Consider the following 23,278-nt stretch of genomic DNA (forward strand, 5'->3'; position numbering starts at 1 on the left):
AATGATGTTTGAGGGTTTGAGAATTGTGGACACAATCTCCTCACCAGGTTTGTAGTATTCACACTTTACAATACATCTGCCTTCCTGTCCCTGACCAGTAGGTGACCACAAACTCAAATCATGCAAAGAAGAGGGAACAGTGTGCCTGCGGCTGGTTCAAGTACCTGGCCATTTTTAGGTATTGCAAGTTTATATGTTATGTCAGAACTTGGACTGGGAACCTAGCACCCTTCAGAAGAGGAGACTATTCTTCAAAGACTGTTTTGGTGGCCAGCAGTTCCTTGTCCAGGATGTCATGATTCATCTCAGCAGGAGTGGGTGAACCTGGCTAGCTTGCAATAGCTCTGATGCCAGGGCAGAACGGCTCATTTGGGTTGTCATGGGCAGGATGAATGGCAGTCTCGAGAAAATCAAGGTACGCTCATAACACCGATTCTCTCAATCAGATTGTTCAAACTGGACAGAGGCTCCACCTGCTCAAGCTCAGCCTTTATATCCTCATTTAACCCCCGGCGGAAATGGAGGTATTGTGCCACCTCATTCCACCCCGTGTCGGAAGCCAAACAACAAAGCTCAGCAGCATACTTGCCAATGGGTCAGCCTCCATGCCATAAGGCCTGAAGGGTTGCATCAGTAGTCTGGACATGGTTGGGGGGTCATCAAAGATTGTGGACATGTCTTAAATGAATTCCTCTAATTGTTGCAAGATGGGGCTGGACCGTTCCAGGGAAGGAAGGGGGAAGCCCAGGCCAAGGCCTCCCCCGTCTCCATCAAATTTGTTGGGCCGTGAAATCTTTGGCTCTGGGAAGGGTGGAGTGGGAGGAGCAGCAGAGCAACCTGTGCCTGCAGGGCTACATTCTGTGTTATTCACACCTGAAAGTTCAGACCTCAGCTACAGTGGCGTAAGTTTAGAGTAATTCTGTTACATCAATGTAGGTGAGAATGAGAATCTGACCTCTGGTGAGGATGAGTTGTGTGAGGGGACCTTACTCGGATCTTCAAGAGCTAGGTTGTGTATAGCCTGTTACACTACCTCTGAGGCTGGAATAATAGTCTGCTCTGCTGTCCGCGTTAAGCTCTCTACTTCCAGTCATGACAGATGCAGAGAGACGCAAGAATTGAAATGTTAACTAAACTTTTAAATCTGGAAGGTAAGGTTTGTAGATTTTTTTTTATTTATTTTATGTGGACTGGTTTGAGTTAGGTTGAGTTCAGTGGATGGAGTAGCATTCACTGAGACTATTCAGAGAGCAAGATTACTTAGTATGAGAAAATGGGGCAGAATTGGGCCTTAAATGAGTCGACATTTTGTATTTGTACAGCAGTACCTTCTTCCTTTTTTCCCCTGCTTTCTTTGATTCCCCTCCATTCTTTATTATATGTGCACACGCATATATTCACATTTCCTAAGATACACACTAAAGCAGGGGTAGGCAACCTATGGCATGCGTGCCAAAGGCGGCACAGGAGCTGATTTTCAGTGGCACTCACACTGCCCGGGTCCTGGCCACCAGTTCAGGGGGCTCTGCATTTTAATTTAATTTTAAATGAAGCTTCTTAAACATTTTAAAAACCTTATTTACTTCACATACAACAATAGTTTAGTTATATATTATAGATTTATAGAAAGAGACCTTCTAAAAACGTTAAAATGTATTACTGGCATGCAAAACTTTATATTAGAGTGAATAAATGAAGACTCGGCACCCCACTTCTGAAAGGTTGCCGACCCCTGCACTAAAGGTTTGGTTGGGGGGTAGCTAACCAGTGCTATTTTTTTTATTATTCACAGAAAACCAGGCTCTGGAATTGTTCACTAAGGATGACATCCTAGCTCCATTTAAATCAGTGGGATTTTTGCCATTGACTTGGATGGGGCCAAGATTCCACCTTTAGGTTCATATTTGTTTCTCTTTAATATTACTCAGATCCATCTTTCATCTATACAGTCTTTTTTGGGTGCAATTTTTCATCCACAACTCATTCTTTTTCCTGGAAAATGAGTTTAAAATCAAGGCCACGGTGTTCCAGCAAATGGTTTTTGGAAGCTAATAACAGCAGCATCAAAAATCCAACTTTCTAGTAGCCAATGCCTACATCCTTAGGGAAGTGGCCTCCATGCATCCTCCTTGTGGGGGTCAGAGGCCTCTCATAATCCATTCCACCAAGATATAATTTTAGAGACCATGGGACGTCTCCAGTTCCAAACCAAAGTAGACATTACATTTAGCCAGGAATTTTTAAATCTGTAACTCCTTGTCCCAGAATAAAAAATGGTGTTAAAAAAAAATTAAAAATGTCTTGTTCAAGCAGGCGATTACGGACAAAGTAACAGGTGGATCACCTTTCTAGTTACATCTGCTTTAAGCTACAACCACTCAATTTAAAAACACAACAGGAAAAAAAGCAATCAGTCTTAAACATCAGCTAAGTATGTAAATATCACTTTTGAGATGGTTTCTGGCACTGTTGTAGGTAGCATCTGGAATAAACCTGAACATAAATGATGCCTTTAATTTCTTTTGTTGAGGTGCACTGTGTGTGTGGAGGGAAGTACACACTATGTGCCACCCCACTTTATTATTTTGCTTCAAAGTTTTGACTCATCGAGAAACAAATATAATGCAAATAAATATGTATTTTTCCCCTGGCATTTGGGAAATGCACAGAAGTGCAACAGAAGATCATGCTCTAAAAGAATGGAAAGAGTTTAAATATGTGACAACCGCTAAGCAGAACCTCATTTTGCAAAGCATGAGTCTGGGAATAAAGTCAGACTGTATAAAGCTGTTTGATTAAAATAATCTAATACAGACTTTTCTGCCTCATATTTTTGCTACAGATTTTCTAGATGAACCATTCTTTATTTCTGTAACATATGTTTAGGGACTCTTAGAAATTAGAGTACAAGCCCCATGTGTTTTTGTGTGTGGTGTTTTGTTTTTTTTAGTCATCCCTGCCAGGTCCCCGTCGAAACTGTTTGAATCGGGCCCTGCACATCGGGGTTGCAAAATTGTATCGGGGGCGGGGTAGGGAAGGCTGTGCCTCCCAAAACAGCCTGTCCCCCCCATTCGACCCCCACCCTGTCCTGCCCCTGACTGCTCCCCCTCAGAACCTGCAACCCATCAACCCCCCCTACTCCTTGTCCTCTGACCATCCCCTCCCGAGACCACCTCACCCTAACTGCCCCCCAGAACCCCACCCCGTACCCAACTTGCCCCGCTCCCTGTCCCCTGACTGCCCCAACCCCCCATCTACACCCCCCAGAACCTCCGCCCCTCCAACCATTCCCTGCCCCTTATCCAACCCCTCCTCCCGGCCCGGCCCCCTTACCATGCTGCTCAGGGCAGGGTGTATGGATGCTGCACGGCCCGCTGGAGCTCGCAGCCCCACCCCCTTACCATGCCGCTCAAAGCAGCAGGAGCTGCAGAGCTGCCCAGGAGCAGTCCAGAGTGCTGGTGGCGCGGCATGCTGAGACTGTGCAAGAGGGGGAGAGGAGCTGGGGGAGCCTCCCCAACCGGGAGCTCAGGCGGGCTGGACAGGACAGTCCCGTGGGCTGGATGTGGCTCACGGGCCGGTGTAATGACAGAAGAACCTCCCTCTCCCAATTGCCCACCCCTTTAACAACCGGTTCTAAACCGGCTTCTAAATTTAACATGACCAAGCTTCTGCCCCTGCAGCTACCCGGGCCTGGGGGCCCCTGTTGTTGGGTGGCCCCTTGCCAGGGCACCCTGTGTTTCACTGTAAATCTGCCTCTGCCTAGACTTCAGCAAGGTTTTTGACACAGTCCCACAAGACATTTTGATAAGTAAGCTGGAGATATGTGGGCTCGACAGAACTACCATAATTGGTTAAACAATCGTAAACAGAGTAACTATTAATGGAATGATGTTGGATTGGAAAGAGATCTCAAGTGGGGTTCCACAGGGATCTATTCTGGGAATGGTGGTGTTTAACATCTTTATTAATGACCTATATGTGGGAATAGAGAGCATACTGATCAAGTTTGCAGCTGACACAAAGTTGGGAGAGTTGCCAGTACTTTGAAGGATAGAGCTTAAATTCAGAGGGATCTTGATAAATTGGAAAACTGGTCTAAAGACAACAAAATTGAAATTCAACAAAGACAAATGTAAAGTGCTACACTTAGGAAAGAAAAATCAAATGCACAAATACAGAATGGGGGGGAAATGGCTTGGAGGCAGCACTGCTGAGAAGGATCTGGGAGTTGTGGTGGATCACAACCTCAACATGAGTCAGCAATGTGATGCTGTTGCAAGAAAAGCAAATGCAACTTTAGGTTGCATTAAGAGAGGCATAGCATCAAGTCACAGGTGATAGCACCACTCGACTCAGTGTTGGTTAGGCCTCAGCTGGAGTAGTGTGTCCAGTTTTGGTCACCAATGTGTAGAAAGGATGTAGAGAAACTGGAAAGTATCCAGAGGCGAATGACAAGGAAGATCAAGGGGATGGAATGCAAGTCATATGAGCAAAGGCTGAAGGAACTGGGTATGTTTAGTTTGGAAAAGAGGAGATTAAGGGAGATATGATAGAGATTTTCAGATACTTGAAAGGCTGCCATAAAAATGGAGAAAAGTTGTTCTCTTTTTGCCATAGAGGGCAGGAAAAGAGGCAATGGGTTTAAACTGCAGCATAGCAGATTTAGATTAAATCTCAGGAAAACCTTCCTAACTAAGAAATGTAAGAAGCTTCTTCACTGGAGGTTTTCCAAAGGAGGCTGGATAGCCATCTGTCTTGGATGTTTTAGACACAATAAGTACTGTGTCTTAGCAGTGGGTTAGACTAGATGACCCTTACGGTCCCTTCTAACCCTATGATTCATCACCTATAACTGCATTTATCTGAATACCAAGCATGGTTTTTATAGGCCTTATTTTTATTCCGGCTACTTGCCGGGGCAATTTATGAATTTGGAAGATACATCCGCATTTTAAAATACATATTCCCCAAAAGGTTTTCTAAATACTGCCCAGCAATAAATCAGTGTCAAAAGTGGTGGTCTATGTTTCTCAAAATCAAAATGCCAGGTGACATCCATGGGCCCAATTCTGCTTTCCTTGTGCATCCAAAAGAGCTGCTGTTGTCAGAGTGAGGTGTGGGTGCACAAGGAACACGGGGTTGGGCTAGTATTTGTTTTCTCCAGTACTACCATCTGTTGCATTTGAGCAAAATTGTAATTCTACCCTGGGTAGATCTGCCTCTGTTAGATAACTGAAGGGTCTGGCTTGGTTTTTTGTTTCTTAGTTTTCTTAATAGCTTTCCTTGCCAAAAACAACTCATTGAATTGAACTGAATACCAGGTGTGGGTTTTTTTTCATTTTCATAATTATTTCTTCCAGGTATTCTTTTCAAGATGAAGAAGACATGTTCATGGTGGTAGATCTGCTACTTGGAGGGGATCTGCATTACCACCTACAACAGAATGTGCATTTTAACGAAGGAACTGTTAAATTATATATTTGTGAATTGGCACTTTCACTGGACTATTTGCAAAGATATCATATAATTCACAGGTAAGTGAATAGCATTCATTCTATTAGTAAAGACAGTGTAGACCATGCCACAAGTAGGACTTCTTTACTTAGCCACACACGGAATTGTTTATTGCACTTGTACAATATGTGTCTCATTTATTAAGTGGTTGGTTTTGTGTAACTAAATTTTGGCTGTGGATACATATGCGAAGTTTCTGCTGCATAAATGTAAACAGGAGTTCAGTTTGGCCCTGGTGTGTTTTTTTTCCCCTCTTCTCAGCCTTGCAATATTGTTGTTTCCACACTCCACTTTGTCATACTCCTTTTGTTTATCCTCTTATCCAAGAGCCGTGATGCATGCTTATTTAATGTTAGACACAATACTCTGAAGGCCGCATGTTTTAATTTTTCTTAATTCCCTTACAATTTTCCTGAACACACACATTTGTAAATCAATAGAATAACTGTCAGAAGGGGAAAAAAAGCAAAGAGCATCACAGTGACTGATGATGGGGAATTAGCTGTCAGTTTCCAGACTGCTAGAAATGTGCATGGAGTAATATAAAAGCAATAGAAAGGAACAGAGTGGAAGAAATTACAGGCTCTGTGTTCTTTCCCTCTCTGTGGCATTTTCTATGCTGCAATGATCTGTTTGTTAGTTTTCCGCCTCTTAAACTATTTAAAGAGTCACAGTACTAGTCAGTATTAATGATCACTCTTTGTCAAGCATGCCACACATCAGGTATCTCTCAATATTTCCTGAATATTTCAAAACCTAATTTGAGCACAGAGGTGGGTTCCCTTGTGATGGCAATAATAGCAAACTGTGGAAGAAAAAAATCCTGGGCCTGATTCTGCTCTAACTTACATTGGGTCTACAGCAGTGTAATTCTACTGAATTCAGTAGGTTTCCTCTTGGTTTACATCAGTGTAAGTGGAAAGAGAAGCTGGCCTCATGCATCACCATAATTGTTTCATCTGAATTCCAGAGGCCAAACTGAAACTGTTCATGCAATGGGGTTGACAGTAATCAATATAAATAGGTTCTTCTAAACAAATTAATTGAGATCTGTTGTCATCCTGTCCACCCACTAGTACTCCTTTGTGCTGTTGTATGAGAGAGCTGATTACAAGGATGTTCTGACTCAACATGAAGAGGGCAGAATCATATCCTATCTATTCCAGCTGGTAGGATACTTAAAATCATAGAATATCAGGGTTGGAAGGGACCTCAGGAGGTCATCTAGTCCAACCCCCTGCTCAAAGCAGGACCAATCCCCAACTAAATCATCCCAGCCAGGGCTTTGTCAAGCCTGACCTTAAAAACCTCTAAGGAAGAAGATTCCACCACCTCCCCAGGTAACCCATTCCAATGCTTCACCACCCTCCTAGTGAAATAATTTTTCCTAATATCCAACCTTCACCTCCCCCACTGCAACTTGAGACCATTACTCCTTGTTCTGTCATCTGCTATCACTGAGAACAGTCTAGATCCATCAGTCTGGAACCCCCTTTCAGGTAGTTGAAAGCAGCTATCAAATCCCCCCCTCATTCTTCTCTTCTGCAGACTAAACAATCCCAGTTCCCTCAGCCTGTCCTCATAAGTCATGTGCTCCAGACCCCTAATCATTTTTGTTGCCCTCCACTGGACTCTTTCCAATTTTTCTTCTTGTAGTGTGCGGCCCAAAACTGGACACAGTATTCCAGATGAGGCCTCACCAATGTCGAATAGAGGGGAATGATCATGTCCCTCTATTTGCTGGCAATACCCCTACTTATACAGCCCATAATGCTGTTAGCCTTCTTGGCAACAAGGACACACTGACTCATATCCAGCTTCTCATCCACTGTAACCCCTAGGTCCTTTTCTGCAGAACTGCTGTCTAGCCATTCGGTCCCTACCTGTAGCAGTGCATGGGATTCTTCTATCCTAAGTGCAGGACTCTTGTTGAACCTCATCAGGTTTCTTTTGGCTCAATCCTCTAATTTGTCTAGGTCCCTCTGTATCCTATCCCTACCCTCCAGCATATCTACCACTTTTCTCAGTTTAGTGTCTTCTGCAAACTTGCTGAGAGTGCAGTCCACGCCATCCTCCAGATCATTAATGAAGATATTGAACAAAACCAGCCCCAGGACCGACCCTTGGGGCATTCCGCTTGAAACCAGCTGCCAACTAGACATGGCGCTGTTGATCACTACCCGTTGAGCCCGACGATCTAGCCAGCTTTCTATCCACCTTATAGTCCATTCATCCAGCCCATATTTCTTTAACTTGCTGGGAAGAATACTGTGGGAGACCATATCAAAAGCTTTGCTAAAGTCAAGGAATCCACTGCTTTCCCCTCATCCACAAACCCAGTTATCTCCTCATAGAAGGCAATTAGGTTAGTCAGGCATGACTTGCCCTTGGTGAATCCATGGTGACTGTTCCTGATCACTTTCCTCTCCTCTAAGTGCTTCAGAATTGATTTCTTGAGGACCTGCTTCATGATTTTTTTCAGGGACTGAGGTGAGGCTGACTGGCCTGTAGTTCCCGGATCCTCCTCCTTCCTTTTTTAAAAGATGGGCACTGCATTAGCCTTTTTCCAGGCATCCAGGACCTCCCCTGATTGCCATGAGTTTTCAAAGATAATGGCCAATGGCTCTGCAATCATATCCGCCAACTCCTTTAGCACCTTTGAATACAGCGCATCTGGCCTCATGGATTTGTGCTCATCCAGCTTTTCTAAATAGTCCCAAACCACTTCTTTCTTCACAGAGGGCTGGTCACCTCCTCCCCATGCCATGCTGCCCAGTGCAGCAATCTGGGAGCTGACCTTGTTTGTGAAGACCGAGGCAAAAAAAAAAGCATTGAGTACATTAGCTTTTCCCACATCCTCTGTCATTAGGTTGCCTCCCTCATTCAGTAAGGGGCCCACACTTTCCTTGACTTTCTTCTTGTTGCTAATGTACCTGAAGAAACCCTTCTTGTTAGTCTTAACATCTCTTGCTAGCTGCAACTCCAAGTGTGATTTGGCCTTCCTGATTTCACTCCTGCAGGCCTGAGCAATATTTTTATACTCCTCCCTGGTCATTTGTCCAATCTTCCACTTCTTGTAAGCTTCTTTTTTGTGTTTAAGATCAGCAAGGATTTCACTGTTAAGCCAAGCTCCTGCCATATTTACTATTCTTTCTATACATCAGGATGGTTTGTTCCTGCAACCTCAATAAGGATTCCTTAAAATTCAGCCAGCTTTCCTGGACTCCTTTGCCTCTCATGTTATTCTCCCAGGGGATCCTGCCCATCAATTCCCTGAGGGAGTCAGTCTGCTTTTCTGAAGCCCAGGGTCCGTATTCTGCTGCTCTCCTTTCTTCCTTGTGTCAGGATCCTGAACTCGACCATCTCGTGCTCTCTGCCTCCCAGGTTCCCATCCACTTTTGCTTCCCCTACTAATTCCTCCAGCACTTGCACCAGGAAATTGTCCCCTACATGTTCCAAAAACTTCCTGCATTGTCTGTGCACCGCTGTATTACTTTCCCAGCAGATATCAGGGTGATTAAAGTCTCCCAGGAGAACCAGGGCCTGCGATCTAGTAACTTCTGTTAGTTGCCGGAAGAAAGCCTCATTCACCTCATCCCCCTGGTCTGGTGGTCTATCGCAGACTCCCACCACGACATCACCCTTGTTGCTCACACTTCTAAACCTAATCCAGTTTACTTCTCCAGTCTAAGCTCGGGCAGGGGTAGAAGGCTTATTTTGTATTATGGCAACCACACAAAACAAAATTGAAATAAGTTTGTAGCTAGTGATTTTCTTGCAGGTTAAATTTGGATGAATGTTGCAGGAATTCTAAACTGCTCAGGATAGTTAAGACCAAAGCAGACTGTGAAGAACTTCAAAAAGATCTCACAAAACTAAGTGAATGGGCAACAAAATGGCAAATGAAATTTCATGTGGATAAATGTAAAGTAATGCACAATGGAAAAAATAACTCCAACTATACATACAATATGATGGTGGCTAATTTAACTACATCTAATCAGGAAAGAGATCTTGGAGTCATCGTGCATAGTTCTCCGAAGACGTCCATGCAGTGTGCAGTGGCAGTCATAAAAGCAAACAGGATGTTAGGAATCATTAAAAAAGAGATAGAGAATAAGATGGAGAATATCTTATTGTCCTTGTATTAATCCATGGTACGCCCACATCTTGAATACTGCATATAGATGTGGACTTCTCATCTCAAAAAAGATATACTGACATTAGAAAAGGTTCAGAGAAGGGCAACTAAAATGATTAGGGGTTTGGAACGGGTCCCATATGAGGAGAGATTAAAGAGGCTAGAACTTTTCAGCTTGGAAAAGAGGAGACTAAGGGGGGATATGATAGAGGTATATAAAATCATGAGTGGTGTGGAGAAAGTGAATAAGGAAAAGTTATTTCCTTTTCCCATAATATAAGGACTACGGGCCACCAAATGAAATTAATGGGCAGCAGGTTTAAAACAAATAAAAGAAAGTTCTTCTTCACACAGCGGACAGTCAATCTGTGGAACTCCTTGCCTGAGGAGGTTGTGAAGGCTAGGACTATAACAGGGTTTAAAAGACAACTAGATAAATTCATGGTGTTTAAGTCCATTAATGGCTGTTAGCCAGGATGGGTAACAAATGGTGTCCCTAGCCTCTGTTTGTCTGAGGGTGGAGATGGATGGCAGGAAAGAGATCACTTGATCATTACCTGTTAGGTTCACTCCCTCTGAGGCACCTGGCATTGGCCACTGTCAGTAGACAGGATACTAGGCTGTATAGACCTTGGGTCAAACCCAGTATGGCCATTCTTATGTTCTTATTGTTATTTCAGACATGACCAACACACCTTCCCTCCCCTCATAAGCTTTGCTGCTCATAGATTTTAACAAAACCCACCAGCAGTTGGCTAATATGCTACACATTTTCAGTCTGAATAACTTGGGCTGCATATTTTCAGCCAGCTATATCCAGTGATGAGCTGCCAAAATATTAACAACCGGTTCCCTCCTCCTCACCCCATGAGGGGGTTGTGCCCCCCCTGGACTCCTGCCCCATCCACCCGCCCTTCCCTGTCCCCTGACTGCCCCCTGCCGCCCAATCCAACCCCTCCTCTCATTCCTGATGGCCCCCCGGGACCCCTGCCCCATCCAACCACTCCTCCTCTCTGTCCCCTGACTGCCCCTGGAACCCCTGCCTCTGCCTGCCCCCCACCGCATCCAACCCCTGCTCCTTCCTGACTGCCCCCCCGGGACCCTTGCCCCCATTCAATCCCCGCTGTTCCCTGCCCTCTGACCGCCCCAACACTAATCCACTCCTCCAACTCCCCTGCCCTCTATCCAACACCCCTTCCCTGCCCCCTTACCGTGCTGCCTGGAGGTTGGGGGCTGAGCTGGGGTCGGAGCGGCTCGGCCCGGGCTGGGGTTGGGACCAGAGCCGCTTGGCAGGAGCCGCACCACCTGGCTGGCTGCGATCCGGGCTGGAGCCGCACGAGGTCAGAGGCGGGCCCGGGGACCGGGTCGGAGCTGTGCCGCCCAGCGGGCCGCAGTTGGAGCTGGGTCCAGTCCGGACACACGCTGGCCGGGCATGGGGTTGGGGCCAGGGGCCAGGCTGGAGCTGCCCCGCCCAGCTGGCTGTGGTCGGGGCCGGGGCCAGGGCCAGGCTGGAGCTGCACCGCCTGGCGTTGGGGTCAGGCCCGGGCTGGAGCCGCGCCGCCCGGGGACAGGGACAGGATCGGGGTTAGGGGCCAGGCCGGAGCCATGTGGCTCCTGGAGCCCTCCTTGCGCCCCCTGCCCCAGCTCACCTGCGGGAAGCCGCTGCTTCCTTCTCAGCCCTCCCAGGCTTCCTGTGCGAACAGCTGATTCCCGGGAAGCTGGGGAGGGGGAGGAGAATCCAGGGGAGCGTCAGGGGAGGAGGCAGAGGCGGAGTGAGGTGAGCTGGAGCTTTTGTTAAATTTAAAAGCCCTTTTCGAACCGGTTCGAAAAGGGCTTCTAAATTTAACAACCAGTTCCCACGAACTGGTGGGAACCGGTTCCAGCTACCACTGGCTATATCTTACCGTGTTTACTTGAAGAGTTGAATCCAGGATGCTTTTGCAGATAGAGGCTTAGCTCTGAGGAATGGTAGCACCATGATTCTATAGATGTTTTCCTTGTAACACATGCCATGTTGGTAGAATTACATTTTTTCTCTCTTATTAGGGGTAAGTGGATTTTATGGCCCTCAGTTAACTGTGTTGTCCTTACAATTTTATCGTCACTTGGCAGTTTCACACTGTGAAGACTGAGGCTGGATATAACCGATATCTGGAAAGAAAAATACAATACCCTTCCAGCAGTATTGTAATGTAAAGCTCGAAATGGTCCATCTGCCGTGATTTTTGTTTGTGATGCATTTGTTTTCTCTTGCCTACCCATCTCATGATTTTATGGTCCTCACCATTTTGATTGGCACTGCTGAAAGTTCCACTTTTGACAGGAAAGAGCAAATCTATTATGATCATGGGTGGTAGTGAGGAGATCAGGGGTGGTAGTGAGGTTATATAGCTGCCAGTGTCACACACTAGCAAAGTGTGTGTTGTCTCCCTCTTGTGGCTGCTCCACTACCAGATAACAGCTTACCACTGCTACTAACTTCAGGAGTTATTCTTTTAGTTCAAATGGCAAAGATCTATGCTGCAATGCAAAAGTTCACAAGTTCTACCCTGCTGATGACCCATTCAGAGAGTTATTATACCAACAATTCTGTAAAGTTAGGTAACATTTCTATGCCTTTACAACTTCTGTTTTTTATATAGACTTTTACTTATGGCTCCAAAAATAATATGCCAAGATTATAAATTCCCAAGTAGTGATTCCTGTATAAAATTATCCACATAAAGTGTAAGTGGTAGATAAGATAGGGCAGGTAGAAATAAGGACCATTTTTTCTTCACTGAAATTCAGATGTGGAAGGAACTAAAATAGTCCAACTTTGAGTTCTACCAGGGCATGTTCAAAAGTAATGTATGTAAATGATAGAACATGTCAGATTGCAGCCTATACTAGAGATATTCTTGCTGGCAAACACAAGCTAATGAACAAGAAATGTAATAGCATCTTGAAGTAGACAGAACAGGAAAAAATATCCTGTGTGTGGTTATTATTCGTATATGCCTGTTCCCTGAATTATCTTCATGTGTATTTCTCCATTCTTGGTTTTATTCTTTTTATTGAGCTTTTGAAATAAGTGCAAGTCTGCATTCTTTCCAAAGGAAAAATGCGGGACCTGAATAAAAATCTCATATAAGAGAAGAAAATTAGATGATGTATCAAATCATCAAGAAAATGAACACCATGCAGACAACAAAGTACAGAAAAAATACTGAGCATTTGTAAGCCCAGTACTGATAGAAAAGAATGTAATTCTTGGCATAAAAAAATTTAATCTCAAATGATACCTTATAAAGGAATAAGAAATTACTCGTATTCAGAAATCATAACTTTTACCATTTGAATTATGTTTTTCACCTATGAGAATGAGTTCTAGTTTTATTATTAGTTATCATTAGTTATTTATTTTGATGCCGTAAAACAACCCCAAACCCTTTATGTTGTCATATGATTCACCACGTCTTACCTCCCTTTAACAAAGTTCGTTGGGAAATAATATTGAAGTCTAGATTTCTAGAGTATATACAAATGCTGATTTATCAATTGAGTCTGTAACACTTATAGGATTCTGTGAGGTGTCCTGAGGTGCTCCATGCATACCTCTGGGAGGAAAAAGACCATCCACACCAGTGGTCACTGCCATATTCTTTTACAGAGTGCAAGCTGGGGTCAACTCTGCTGTTGAACTGTCCTATGTGCACCTCTTCTGATCTCCTGCATATGGGCTCATTCTGTCCAATAATGGGTAAAGGAGCAGTTTTGCATTAATTATTCTTGAATTATTCTGGTTTGTATTTTTGATGAAGACATAAAAAAGTTTAAGTGGTTTGATAAGGATACAGCATGAATAAACTAGACCCAACAGCAACAGATGGGCCATTTGCACATACCTCATGTCTCAGTTTTAGTAGGTGAAAAATGCATTACCTTACTCTACAACTACTGTGAGTGTCTCTTTGGGGTTTCCTATCATTTCTCTTGAGGATTTCTTTACAGTGCAAGCTTTTTTTAATACTTTCAGACTGGCAATAAGCAAAGATAAGAAAATGCAGATTTTTGTGGAATTTTTGTCATTGCAGGAATTCTTTTCTCTATTGAGCTATCTTACTGTAGATAAGGTGGGTGAGATAATCTTTTATTGGCCCAGTTTCTGATGGTGAGAGAGACAATCTTTGCAGCTTACACAGAGCTCTTCTTAGACACTTCTTGTCTCTCTCACCAACAGAAGTTGGGCCAATAAAAGATATTACCTCACCCACCTTGTCTCTCTAATAACCTGGGACCAACACGGCTATAATAACATTGCATACTGTCTTACCGTAGATACTGTATTTCACAAGCACCCACTGTTATAGCACAGAGTCATCTTGTCCTTCACTCACAAATGCATTCAGCAGATTCCAAGATAGTTTTGTGAGAGTCCAGATGAGCTTGGCATGAGCTGTGTAACTTCTGACTTAGCTGGATGTATGGAGAGTGAGAGAGAAGGGGAGTCACAATATTGAGTCATGCTATTGATTGACTCAGAGAGCTTTATGTACTAAATGTGATTGATTTTGTATTTATTTTTCAAGAGTTCTCTTTCTGAAGAGCCTTTGTTGGCTCCTTTTTTATTTCCCCTTTATTCTCATTTGCCTTCTGGGAGTGTCCTACGTGGCAGCTTTCAAATATTTCAATGTCCTCCATTAATTTCAACTCTAACTGTCATGTAGTTTTCCCTCATGAAGCAGCACTACAGTTAAATGTTTCTGATTGAGAGTCTCCCTAGATAGTGTCAGCATGTTCCAGATTGTGCAAATGTAACACCAACAGGCCCCAGTCACCTGTGGGCAGGCTAGAACCTGGGACCTCTGGAGCCTCTACCGCATGAGCTAAAAGCCAACTGACTCTTAGCTAAGGCTGTAGAGCAAACTCATTTAACTCTCTCTAAGTGGTCTCGTTGCCACTAGATGGGACAGAACACTCCACCCAGGAGGTGTGTGGGTTATATACTTCCCCTAGCTGAGGGAGCGTGTCCCAAGCTTCAGAGACTTCCCAGTTGAAATCCTGGACAAGCCTCCACTTGTAACGGCAACAGACCCTGGGTCTGGGGGCGATCAGGGGATAGGGAGGGGTGGATATGGCAGGGGTCCTGGGGGGGCCATCAGAGTACAGGGAACGGAGGGGGAAGTTGGATGGGGCAGGAGTAACTGTGCCTACTCACTTTCAGATGCCCTTCACCATCATGGGCATGAATAAAATTTGAACAGATTAACAGAGTTGTTTTAACTCAAGGCCAGGCTGATTTTGACTAGTTTTGCAGTTCATATTGAACAATTCACACAGCCTTAATCTGTACCTTTGAAAAATTCTCATCTAGTCCTTTTCATGCATATTCTATGTAGGACTTAATACAGAGAAGAAGGAAGCACTGTCAGGGGAAATTTTCTCTCTTAGGTATTCATGGAGGAGGTACTGATGTGAGAAATGCACTCCTAGATTTGGTACATTGCTTCTCAAGTTGTTTACTGCAGACATTGAGAGATTGCCCTCTGTAAAGAAGACCTGACCAACATGTTTACTCAAGGAACAACAGGCCTCTCTTCTGAAAGAAACTCAATGACTGTTAATAATATAGTTTTTAGTGAGACAGGCTGGGGTAAAAAGTTATCTTCAGGAATGTCACACTTGCAAGCTATTGTGCTAATTAAGTGATTTAGTCATCTATAATTCTGGCTTTAAGTGTTTCAGCTATAAAGCTCTGCAGCTCTGCCTAGTTTTAACTTTCGGCACTAGCCCTGCAGAATTTTCCATGTAGGGTGCTCTTTCAACTCTCCTACACAAACCTACCCACAGACCCAGACTCTCACAGAGTTCAATTGTAGCCCATTTCCCCATCTCCCATAAAAGGGCTGTGCACATGAAGCTAAAACTTATGAATATATGGACAAAGATGTGCTTTTCTAGCCATAACCTTTTATCTTAATCTGCATCATGACTAATTATTACTTGATTCGGGGAGAAAGATTTCATGTAAAAAAGTTACATTTTAGAAGATCTAACACTGAAGAAATAGGTATTGCTTAATAATTCTATCTGTGTTTCACACAGAAATATTTTACATATCAGACTAGAATAATTGTCTCCTTGAAAAGAAGCACAGTCTCAGTCAGAATCATTGTCTGCCCCCCAAAAATCCTTAGTCACCCATTTCAGTTGTTAGATGGTATCTTTGTTCCCGAGTTTCAGCTAAAATATAGCAATAGAGATGTCTTTTCAAACAACATGTCTCTTTGTGACGTTATCCTTCCATGTCAGTTAGGCTCTTTGGGGCTCAACAGATGACTGTGTCTAGGGTGAAACTTGACAGTTCAGGAAATAGGGCCTTCTTGGCAGGAAGCCAAACACATACATGCATTCTGCCATTCAGAATGAAACAGCACACATTTTCCAGACTGAGCTTTTTCCTAATTGATAAAGTAGTCAATAATGATGAGCTCCTTATGCCCTTATTTTAGACCACTTATGCAGGACAAAATTCATGGGATCAAATTCTGTTCTCAGTTACGCTTGTATATGCATTTCCACAGGTATAACTGAGAACAGGACCTGGCCCACTTTGTCCCCTTTGTACCTAGAAGGAGCCAGTGATACTTGTATGTTTGTTGATGGGACATTGCTGATCTCTTCATCTGCTTTGGTAGCAACTTTATTCTTAGTCTTCAGAAATACTACATCAGCTCTGATGTTAGAAGCAACTCTGTGTAATAGGTATTGTTTTCTGCTGGATCTGATAAGTTGGCATTGGAGAAGATTATCTGGTTCCAGTGAACTATGTTTCCTATGGTTATTAGAGACTATGTGTGTTCTCAACGAGTGATTCACTCAAGGAATATGAATCTGTACTCACACATGGTGAACATCCCAGAAACAGTTGAAGCTAGGAAGCTGAAAAGATTACAGCAGCATCAACTGTGATTATATCAGTATTTGAATTGCTATGTGCTGATTCTTTGCAACTCTTATGTGTTCTTCTAATCTTAGACTTTGATTATCTGTGGAGTTTATTTTGCATTGTTTCTTTAGTAGCATGCTTTTCTACAAACAAAAAAATGTTGGCTGTTTTTTGTTCAGTGCTGGCTATATAGCCAGATATTTGTAAAGCTTTCTTCCCACAGCTCTGCCAAAGCTCTGCTGATCTACTCCTGAGCCTCTTCTAGTACTATTGTAATGTGGACATGCTTCTACAAGGGATTAAAATATAATTGGGAACAAGGGAAATAGTAAATTCATCATCACTTGGAATCTTTAAATCAAGATTAAAGGTAAACTTTAGTACACCTGCAAGTTATTGGGCTTGATAGTTTTCACTTAGAAAAGAATAATTTCTTTCACAGCAGGTAATTCCTGGGTAAAATTGAATGGCCTGTGTTATGCAGGAGGTCAGACTAGATGCTCACGTGGTCCCTTCTGACTTCAAAATCTACAAGAAGCTTTAGCACTGCAGTGTAGATGAGCCAAGAGACTGCAAACCAGTGCTTTACTATGCTAATTTTTGCCCAGGTGTTTTATACCTTCTCATGGCATTTTAAAGGTTCAAGAACCCTATAGTAACTTGATTCAGGCTATGAGTCAGAGGCCATTGTAATGCATTTCAAAATTCTCTTCAAAAACTGTAAAAAGTCCTTCAATAAAACCCTAGAAAATCTCTCCAAAATTGATCAGAATCCCTGCAGGTTTTTTCCATGCACAGATTTTTTTTAAAAAAAGAAAAGTTTAAAAAAATATTGTCCTGTATGATTATAACCTAGTGGGAATATCTGAATGAACCAGACATATCATGACTGATGGTTACAACCTAGCTAAAGTGGCTGATCAGTAACCATTTATTGGAATGATGAATTATGCATTGCAGGAATTAACATAAGGCATACTCTGCCAGGGACCAGCCATTTTGTAAACTAAGATCCAATTGTAATTACTTGTACAAGGAAGCAGTATTATGGGACTGTGGGATCTATCAGTAAGTGTCCCAACTTTTATGGTGTTAAAAATCTCATCTTTGCATTCAGTATTAAGTGCAGCATGCATTAATGCTCCATAGAAAATGTTTCTTAGAGAATGGCCAAGATTTTCTAAAATGACTAGAAGTTTGGGTCACTCCCATTTTTGGGTGCCCAACCTGATAAAGCACAAAGGGCCTGCTTCTCATTGGGTGGATACACAGTGCTTTATGAAAATTAGGTACCTTTTTAGATGTCTTGAGTTGGGCAGTCAAAAATGGAGGCATTCAAAATCCATATTTGCTTTTGAAAATCTATAACAGGACGCAAAAAAGGACTAGATAAGTTCATGGAGGATAAGTCTATTAATGGCTATTAGCCTGGTTGGGCAGGGATGCAAAACCATGCTCTGAAGTGTCCCTAGTCTCTGTTTGCCAGAAGCTAGGAATGGGCACAGGGGCTAGATCACTTGATGATGACATGTTCTGTTCATTCTCTCTGATGCATCTGTCATTGGCCACTGTCAGAAGACAGGATACTGGGCTAGATTGACCATTGGTCTGACCTAGTATGGTCGTACTTATGTTCTTAAAAATCTTGGTACATAATAGCTAGCTGATTTTGTACACCTGCTTTGTAGATCCTGTCTGAGACCAAAATGTCTAACACAACAATCAGAGTGAACTCTAGGGAACTCCTCCCCACAGAGCCATTCAGCCCATATTGGAGGATTCAATCTTTCATTGTTTGGTCAGCTTATTAGTACTAGCAATGTTGGAACCTGCCCAGTGCCTCCCTGTGAGCTGTTGAGAACTCCTCCTGGGTGGTAAGCACCCTCAACTCCCATTGAATACAATGGGAGCTGACGGTGCTCAGCAGCATCCTGTGGTTGTGCTCTAGGGTGACCAGATGTCCTGATTTTATAGGGACAGTCCCGATTTTTGGGTCTTTTTCTTATATAGGCTCCTATTACCCCCAACCCCGTCCTGATTTTTCACATTTGCTGTCTGGTCACCCTATGTGCTCACCTCTTTGCTGGACCAAGCTCTTGTAGCATTAGAAAACTTTCATGGGGCTGGTGTCACGTTGCATTGCAATCTGTATCTGTTTTCACGGCTATGATGCAAAGTTTAAACAAATCTGCAATAAAATCATATTGGATCTGCAAACAAATATAGAAATAGAATACAATGACAGAATCTCTGTATTCAGTCAGGTTTTAATACTGTGCTAGAATCTGTGTAAGTAAATTCAGCAGATGTAACAGTACCAGCCCAATGAAGAATAACAGAATAGTGCTGATCTATGCTTGTGGGAAAGACCAAGTACAGTGGTCACCCTTTAAAAATGGCCATTGCTTTGTAATGAAATAAGTTTATCTGTTTCTCTAAGGCAAAATCAATAAGTTTTTAAGGGTGACCACTACGCATACTTTACAAATGTAGATATCACAACTGCCACCTATTGATGAAAGTAGAGAATTGAAAGTGTTGGACTAGTCCACATTTTCCCAAATAAAGATGAGAGAGAAATAGCTAAAGATATTTGTTTGAATTTGTTCCAATTAAGATATTTGTACTTTGGTGTGGGTTTTAGGAGGTACTTTTTAGCTGACTTGCATTTTTGTAAAAGTAAGGGAGCTTGAAAATTGGTTCCTATCACGTGTAAATACTGGGTAAAGATGAGGGTTTCATGAAGTGGGGTTACATTAAGCCCACAGAAGGCCCAGTTCCAAAGCTCATTGAAGTCAATGGAAATCTCCCATCGTTTCCTTATCACTGGTACCAGCTCTACTGGAGGTAACAGCATGTTAACTGTAATGCTGATGGAGTAACAGCATTGTTACTACTAACTTTGCTCAGGTTACCATGCTAAAAATACCGGTGCCCTGTCCAGTGCTCCCATGTTGCTTTTACAGTGCAATGGTGGGTGATTTCCCAAAATAATGGAGAGTAGGCAAGGCCAAATATAGTGCACAAATGTTGTCATGATCTGTAATACACTCACTGGTCATTTAGAAGAAGTGTAGATCATAGATATTTTGGACTTCAGGCCTGATGTGTTCTTGTTTGTTCATTTGTTTTTAAAAGAAGAGCCTTAAAGAAAAACAAAAGGAAAGTTGCTGCACTTGAGAATCCTTAAACAGACTCATAAAGACTACTTCACCATTTTGTGATAACATTCAGTATGGTTACATTATGTGTGTGCATGAGAAATGGTCCTCTTGCTACGTAGAAAGAGATCAGACATGAGAGTGAACACGGATGGGGCAATGGATGTCTGACCAAAGTGTCTCATGAGTGCTTCCTATCAGCTAATTAATATGGAAGTAATAATGGCTTTGCATTTTACACCATAGCCTAAGGAGTAATTACTGAAAAGATGCTGAATGCTATAAATGGGAGGAAAATCTCTAGCCCTAATAAAGATAAATAGACCTTTGCATGAATGACTTGTGGGACAATACCATCATAAAATACCTATGGTCTTATATATTTCTAAAGTGTGACACTAAGATTTTATTCAGGATCTAGAGGAAAATCTATAGACTTTTGGTGATAGTGTATGATATTTATTCAGAAATGTTCCAGATCCTGAAATCTTTATTCACTTTTCATTAAGGTAAACTGTCCATTAATGTCCAGACTTAAGAATGGAAAATTTGCCTCAATGATGGCTACAAGATTTGAACAATATAAAATGAATAGTATACAGTAACGCCTCACTTAAAGTCGTCCTGGTTAACGTTGTTTTGTTATGTGGCTGATCAATTAGAGGACATGCTCGTTTAAAGTTGTGCAATGCTCCCTTCTAACGTCATTTGGCAGCTGCCTGCTTTGTCCACTGCTTGCAGGAAGAGCAGCCCGTTGGAGCTAGCTGGTGGGGGCTTGGAACCAAGGTGGACCGGCAGCCCCCCAATCAGCTCCCCACTCCCCTATGTTCCCTGTGTGGCATCCGCCCAACAGGCTATTGATTGCCAGCAATTCCTCCCCCCACTGCCATGTGCTGCTCCTGCCCTCTGCCTTGGAGCTGCTCCCAGGAGCCTCCTGCTTGCTGTGGGGGGGGGAGGGGAAGGAAGGGGGACTAATGTCAGGGTGTCCCCCTCCCCCCTGCTCCTGCACCCCACTTACCTCATCTCCATGGCGGGGGGGGCAGGGGAGGGTGACATGACAGGGCTCAGGACGGAAGGAGCTTCCTGGGAGCAGCTGCTGTCTCAACTTGCTGATCTACTTAACAAGACAGTGTACTTAGAGTGAGGTCAGCCTACTTAAAGGGGCAACATGCCTCTCTCTCTCTTACACAGGGTGTGTGTCTCTGTCTGCCATGCTGTCTCCCCTCCCTCCGTTTGTGCTGCCTTGTAGAGTGTGAGGCTACATTAACAACAATGTGTTAATCCTTGAGGGCTCACCCAAAAACTAGTTCATCATTTAGCAGTAAGGCATTCCCTGGGAACTATCCCACCCTCTTCCACCCTCTGACTTCACCTCAACCAAGCTTCACAATCATCATCACTATGTACAGTATTAAATTGTTTGTTTAAAACTTATAGTGTGTGTGTGTGTGTGTTTCCCCAAAATATAGTCTTTTGTCTGGTGAAAAAAATTTCCCTGGAACCTAACCCCATTTACATTAATTCTTATGGGGAAATTGGATTCGCTTAACATCATTTCGCTTAAAGTCGCATTTTTCAGGAACTTAACTACAACGTTAAGTGAGGAGTTACTGTATGATGGTTGAAACAGACCATCTTTGGATTTAGAATGTTTATTGGCCCAAAAGTTCTTATAGGAGGGAAAAAAAGATTAATCTTTTTTGCTACCACTGATACCTGTCCAACTATACAATACAGTACAATACACTTTTCTATGGTATACAACACCATTTCACTCAAGTAGCTGAACAGAGTCTGGAAAGTTCATATGAAAAGCTTGTTTCTGAAAGTATTTCTCTCTTAAATGGCTGTGAAACTACCATTCTAGCTCAGAGTCACTGAAGAGATGCTTTCAATGATTTTAGGTCTGAAATTTAAATTTTTCAGGGAGGGGAGGGAAGAGCTGTATAAAACTTAAATTTCACTGGGCCAAATTTGGCCCCAATTAATGTTAGGCTTTCTGACATTTTGGATAAGAATGAGACACTGAATTATTTCAAACCTTTTGTGCATAACAGCCTCCAGACAATGCAGCTGGAAGTGGCTAGGTTGATTAAGCAAGTTCTTGCATCCTTTGCTTCTTAAATGATAAACTTATGCGTTGATACCCTGTGCAAATTAGTCCTTTTTTAAAATTCAAGCAGAATTAACGGATATCAACTGTGCTAGGATTTTCACCTCATTGGAGACAGAAATATTTTAAAAACATATTCTGCAGGATAAATAGCTCAGTTCATCAGAAGGCTATCCTACAGTTAATCATCTGTAGCACTTGCCTCTGGTTGTCAATATAATTAGCACAGGTTTAAATAGACCTACATCTGAACTAATCCTTAACGATACCAGGGATTGGATTACCAACTTCTCCCTTTGTTTCATCCTATTTTAAAGTCTGTTTCAGAACCTAAATATTAAGTTTATTTCGGTACCACATGTATTGTCTTCTGGAAGTACATCGAGGTACATATGCACATGCACACAACCCCCTACAAGTTGAAGCTCTTTCTTTGCAGAGAAGGAGCTAGCAATTTCTCTAGCAATCTAATATTTTGTGTACTGGACTAAGATTTCCAGCTCTGCTGAAGTTATCAGGATTCAACACTATGGTAGCCTTAAAGGGACACATCATCATATCACACTATTCATTAATACAGAAATTGATGGCTCTGAAAGACTTAGTTACAGAGGGACAGCCTTTGGCAGTCAGTAATGAGCAGGATTAATATAGAGGGAACATGGACTGCTAGTCAGAGGTCTGGTTGGGCTGCAGTGGCGGCCATTTCCGTTCAGATAGGGTGTGGGCTGTAGCACTTCTTATTTAATACTTTTGCTGTGATGCTTGCTTAATGCCATTGGGCAGTTCTAGTTGCTGGGAAGAATGTTGTGGGGAGTAGGAGTGAGAAAAAGGTGATTGAACTACAGGGTGCTGAGGAAAGGAACATAGTTGTTTTCACTATAGTGTGTTCTTCAGGCAGATCCATGCTGGGGATGGAACCCTGGCAGTGCAATGCTTTCTCAACACATCTGAGATCACTCACCACACTGGGTCATTATTGTGCTGCCCATCCAGAGACAATACCCATCTGGCTAAAGTCCTGTCTTAGCTTTAGTATAGCTGGTGAATAGTAATGTATCCCTCATCTCAGGCTTCATCTGATATACAATGTCAGAACCACAACGCATTTTGTATTCTGTTTTCCTCGGATGTGTGATTTTAAATTCCTGTTATTTCTGAATATCAATACCAAATACAAGTAAAGCAGTGCCAAGCCCCTGAACCCAAATGTGAACATCAGAACCCATTCATAGTCCTTTCTGAAGTCAGTAGAAACCAGTTTAACAACACCCCAATAGATCCCCACCTGGTGGGGATCACATCAGTGCTCTCAGGTAATGGTAAGCTGAAACTTCCATTTCCCAACTCATTGCTGTTATTTTATGGTTGTTAACAAATGTCACACAGGTAATATTAATCTTTATTAAACTTGTCCT

General features: G+C 42.8%; 1 protein-coding gene across 5 annotated transcripts in view; it reads left to right on the forward strand.

Moving 5' to 3' along the window:
• Positions 1-23,278, forward strand: part of STK32B (serine/threonine kinase 32B) — a 284,286-nt gene that overhangs the window by 174,428 nt on the left and 86,580 nt on the right. For all 5 annotated transcript variants that reach the window (XM_045017298.1, XM_045017297.1, XM_045017296.1 and 2 more), the window contains one exon: positions 5,361-5,534. In XM_045017298.1, coding sequence (XP_044873233.1) covers positions 5,361-5,534 — 174 coding nt within the window. The remainder of the gene's footprint in view (positions 1-5,360; positions 5,535-23,278) is intronic.

The sequence above is a fragment of the Mauremys mutica genome, chromosome 5 (assembly GCF_020497125.1).
Source record: "Mauremys mutica isolate MM-2020 ecotype Southern chromosome 5, ASM2049712v1, whole genome shotgun sequence".
Lineage (NCBI taxonomy): Eukaryota > Metazoa > Chordata > Testudines > Geoemydidae > Mauremys > Mauremys mutica.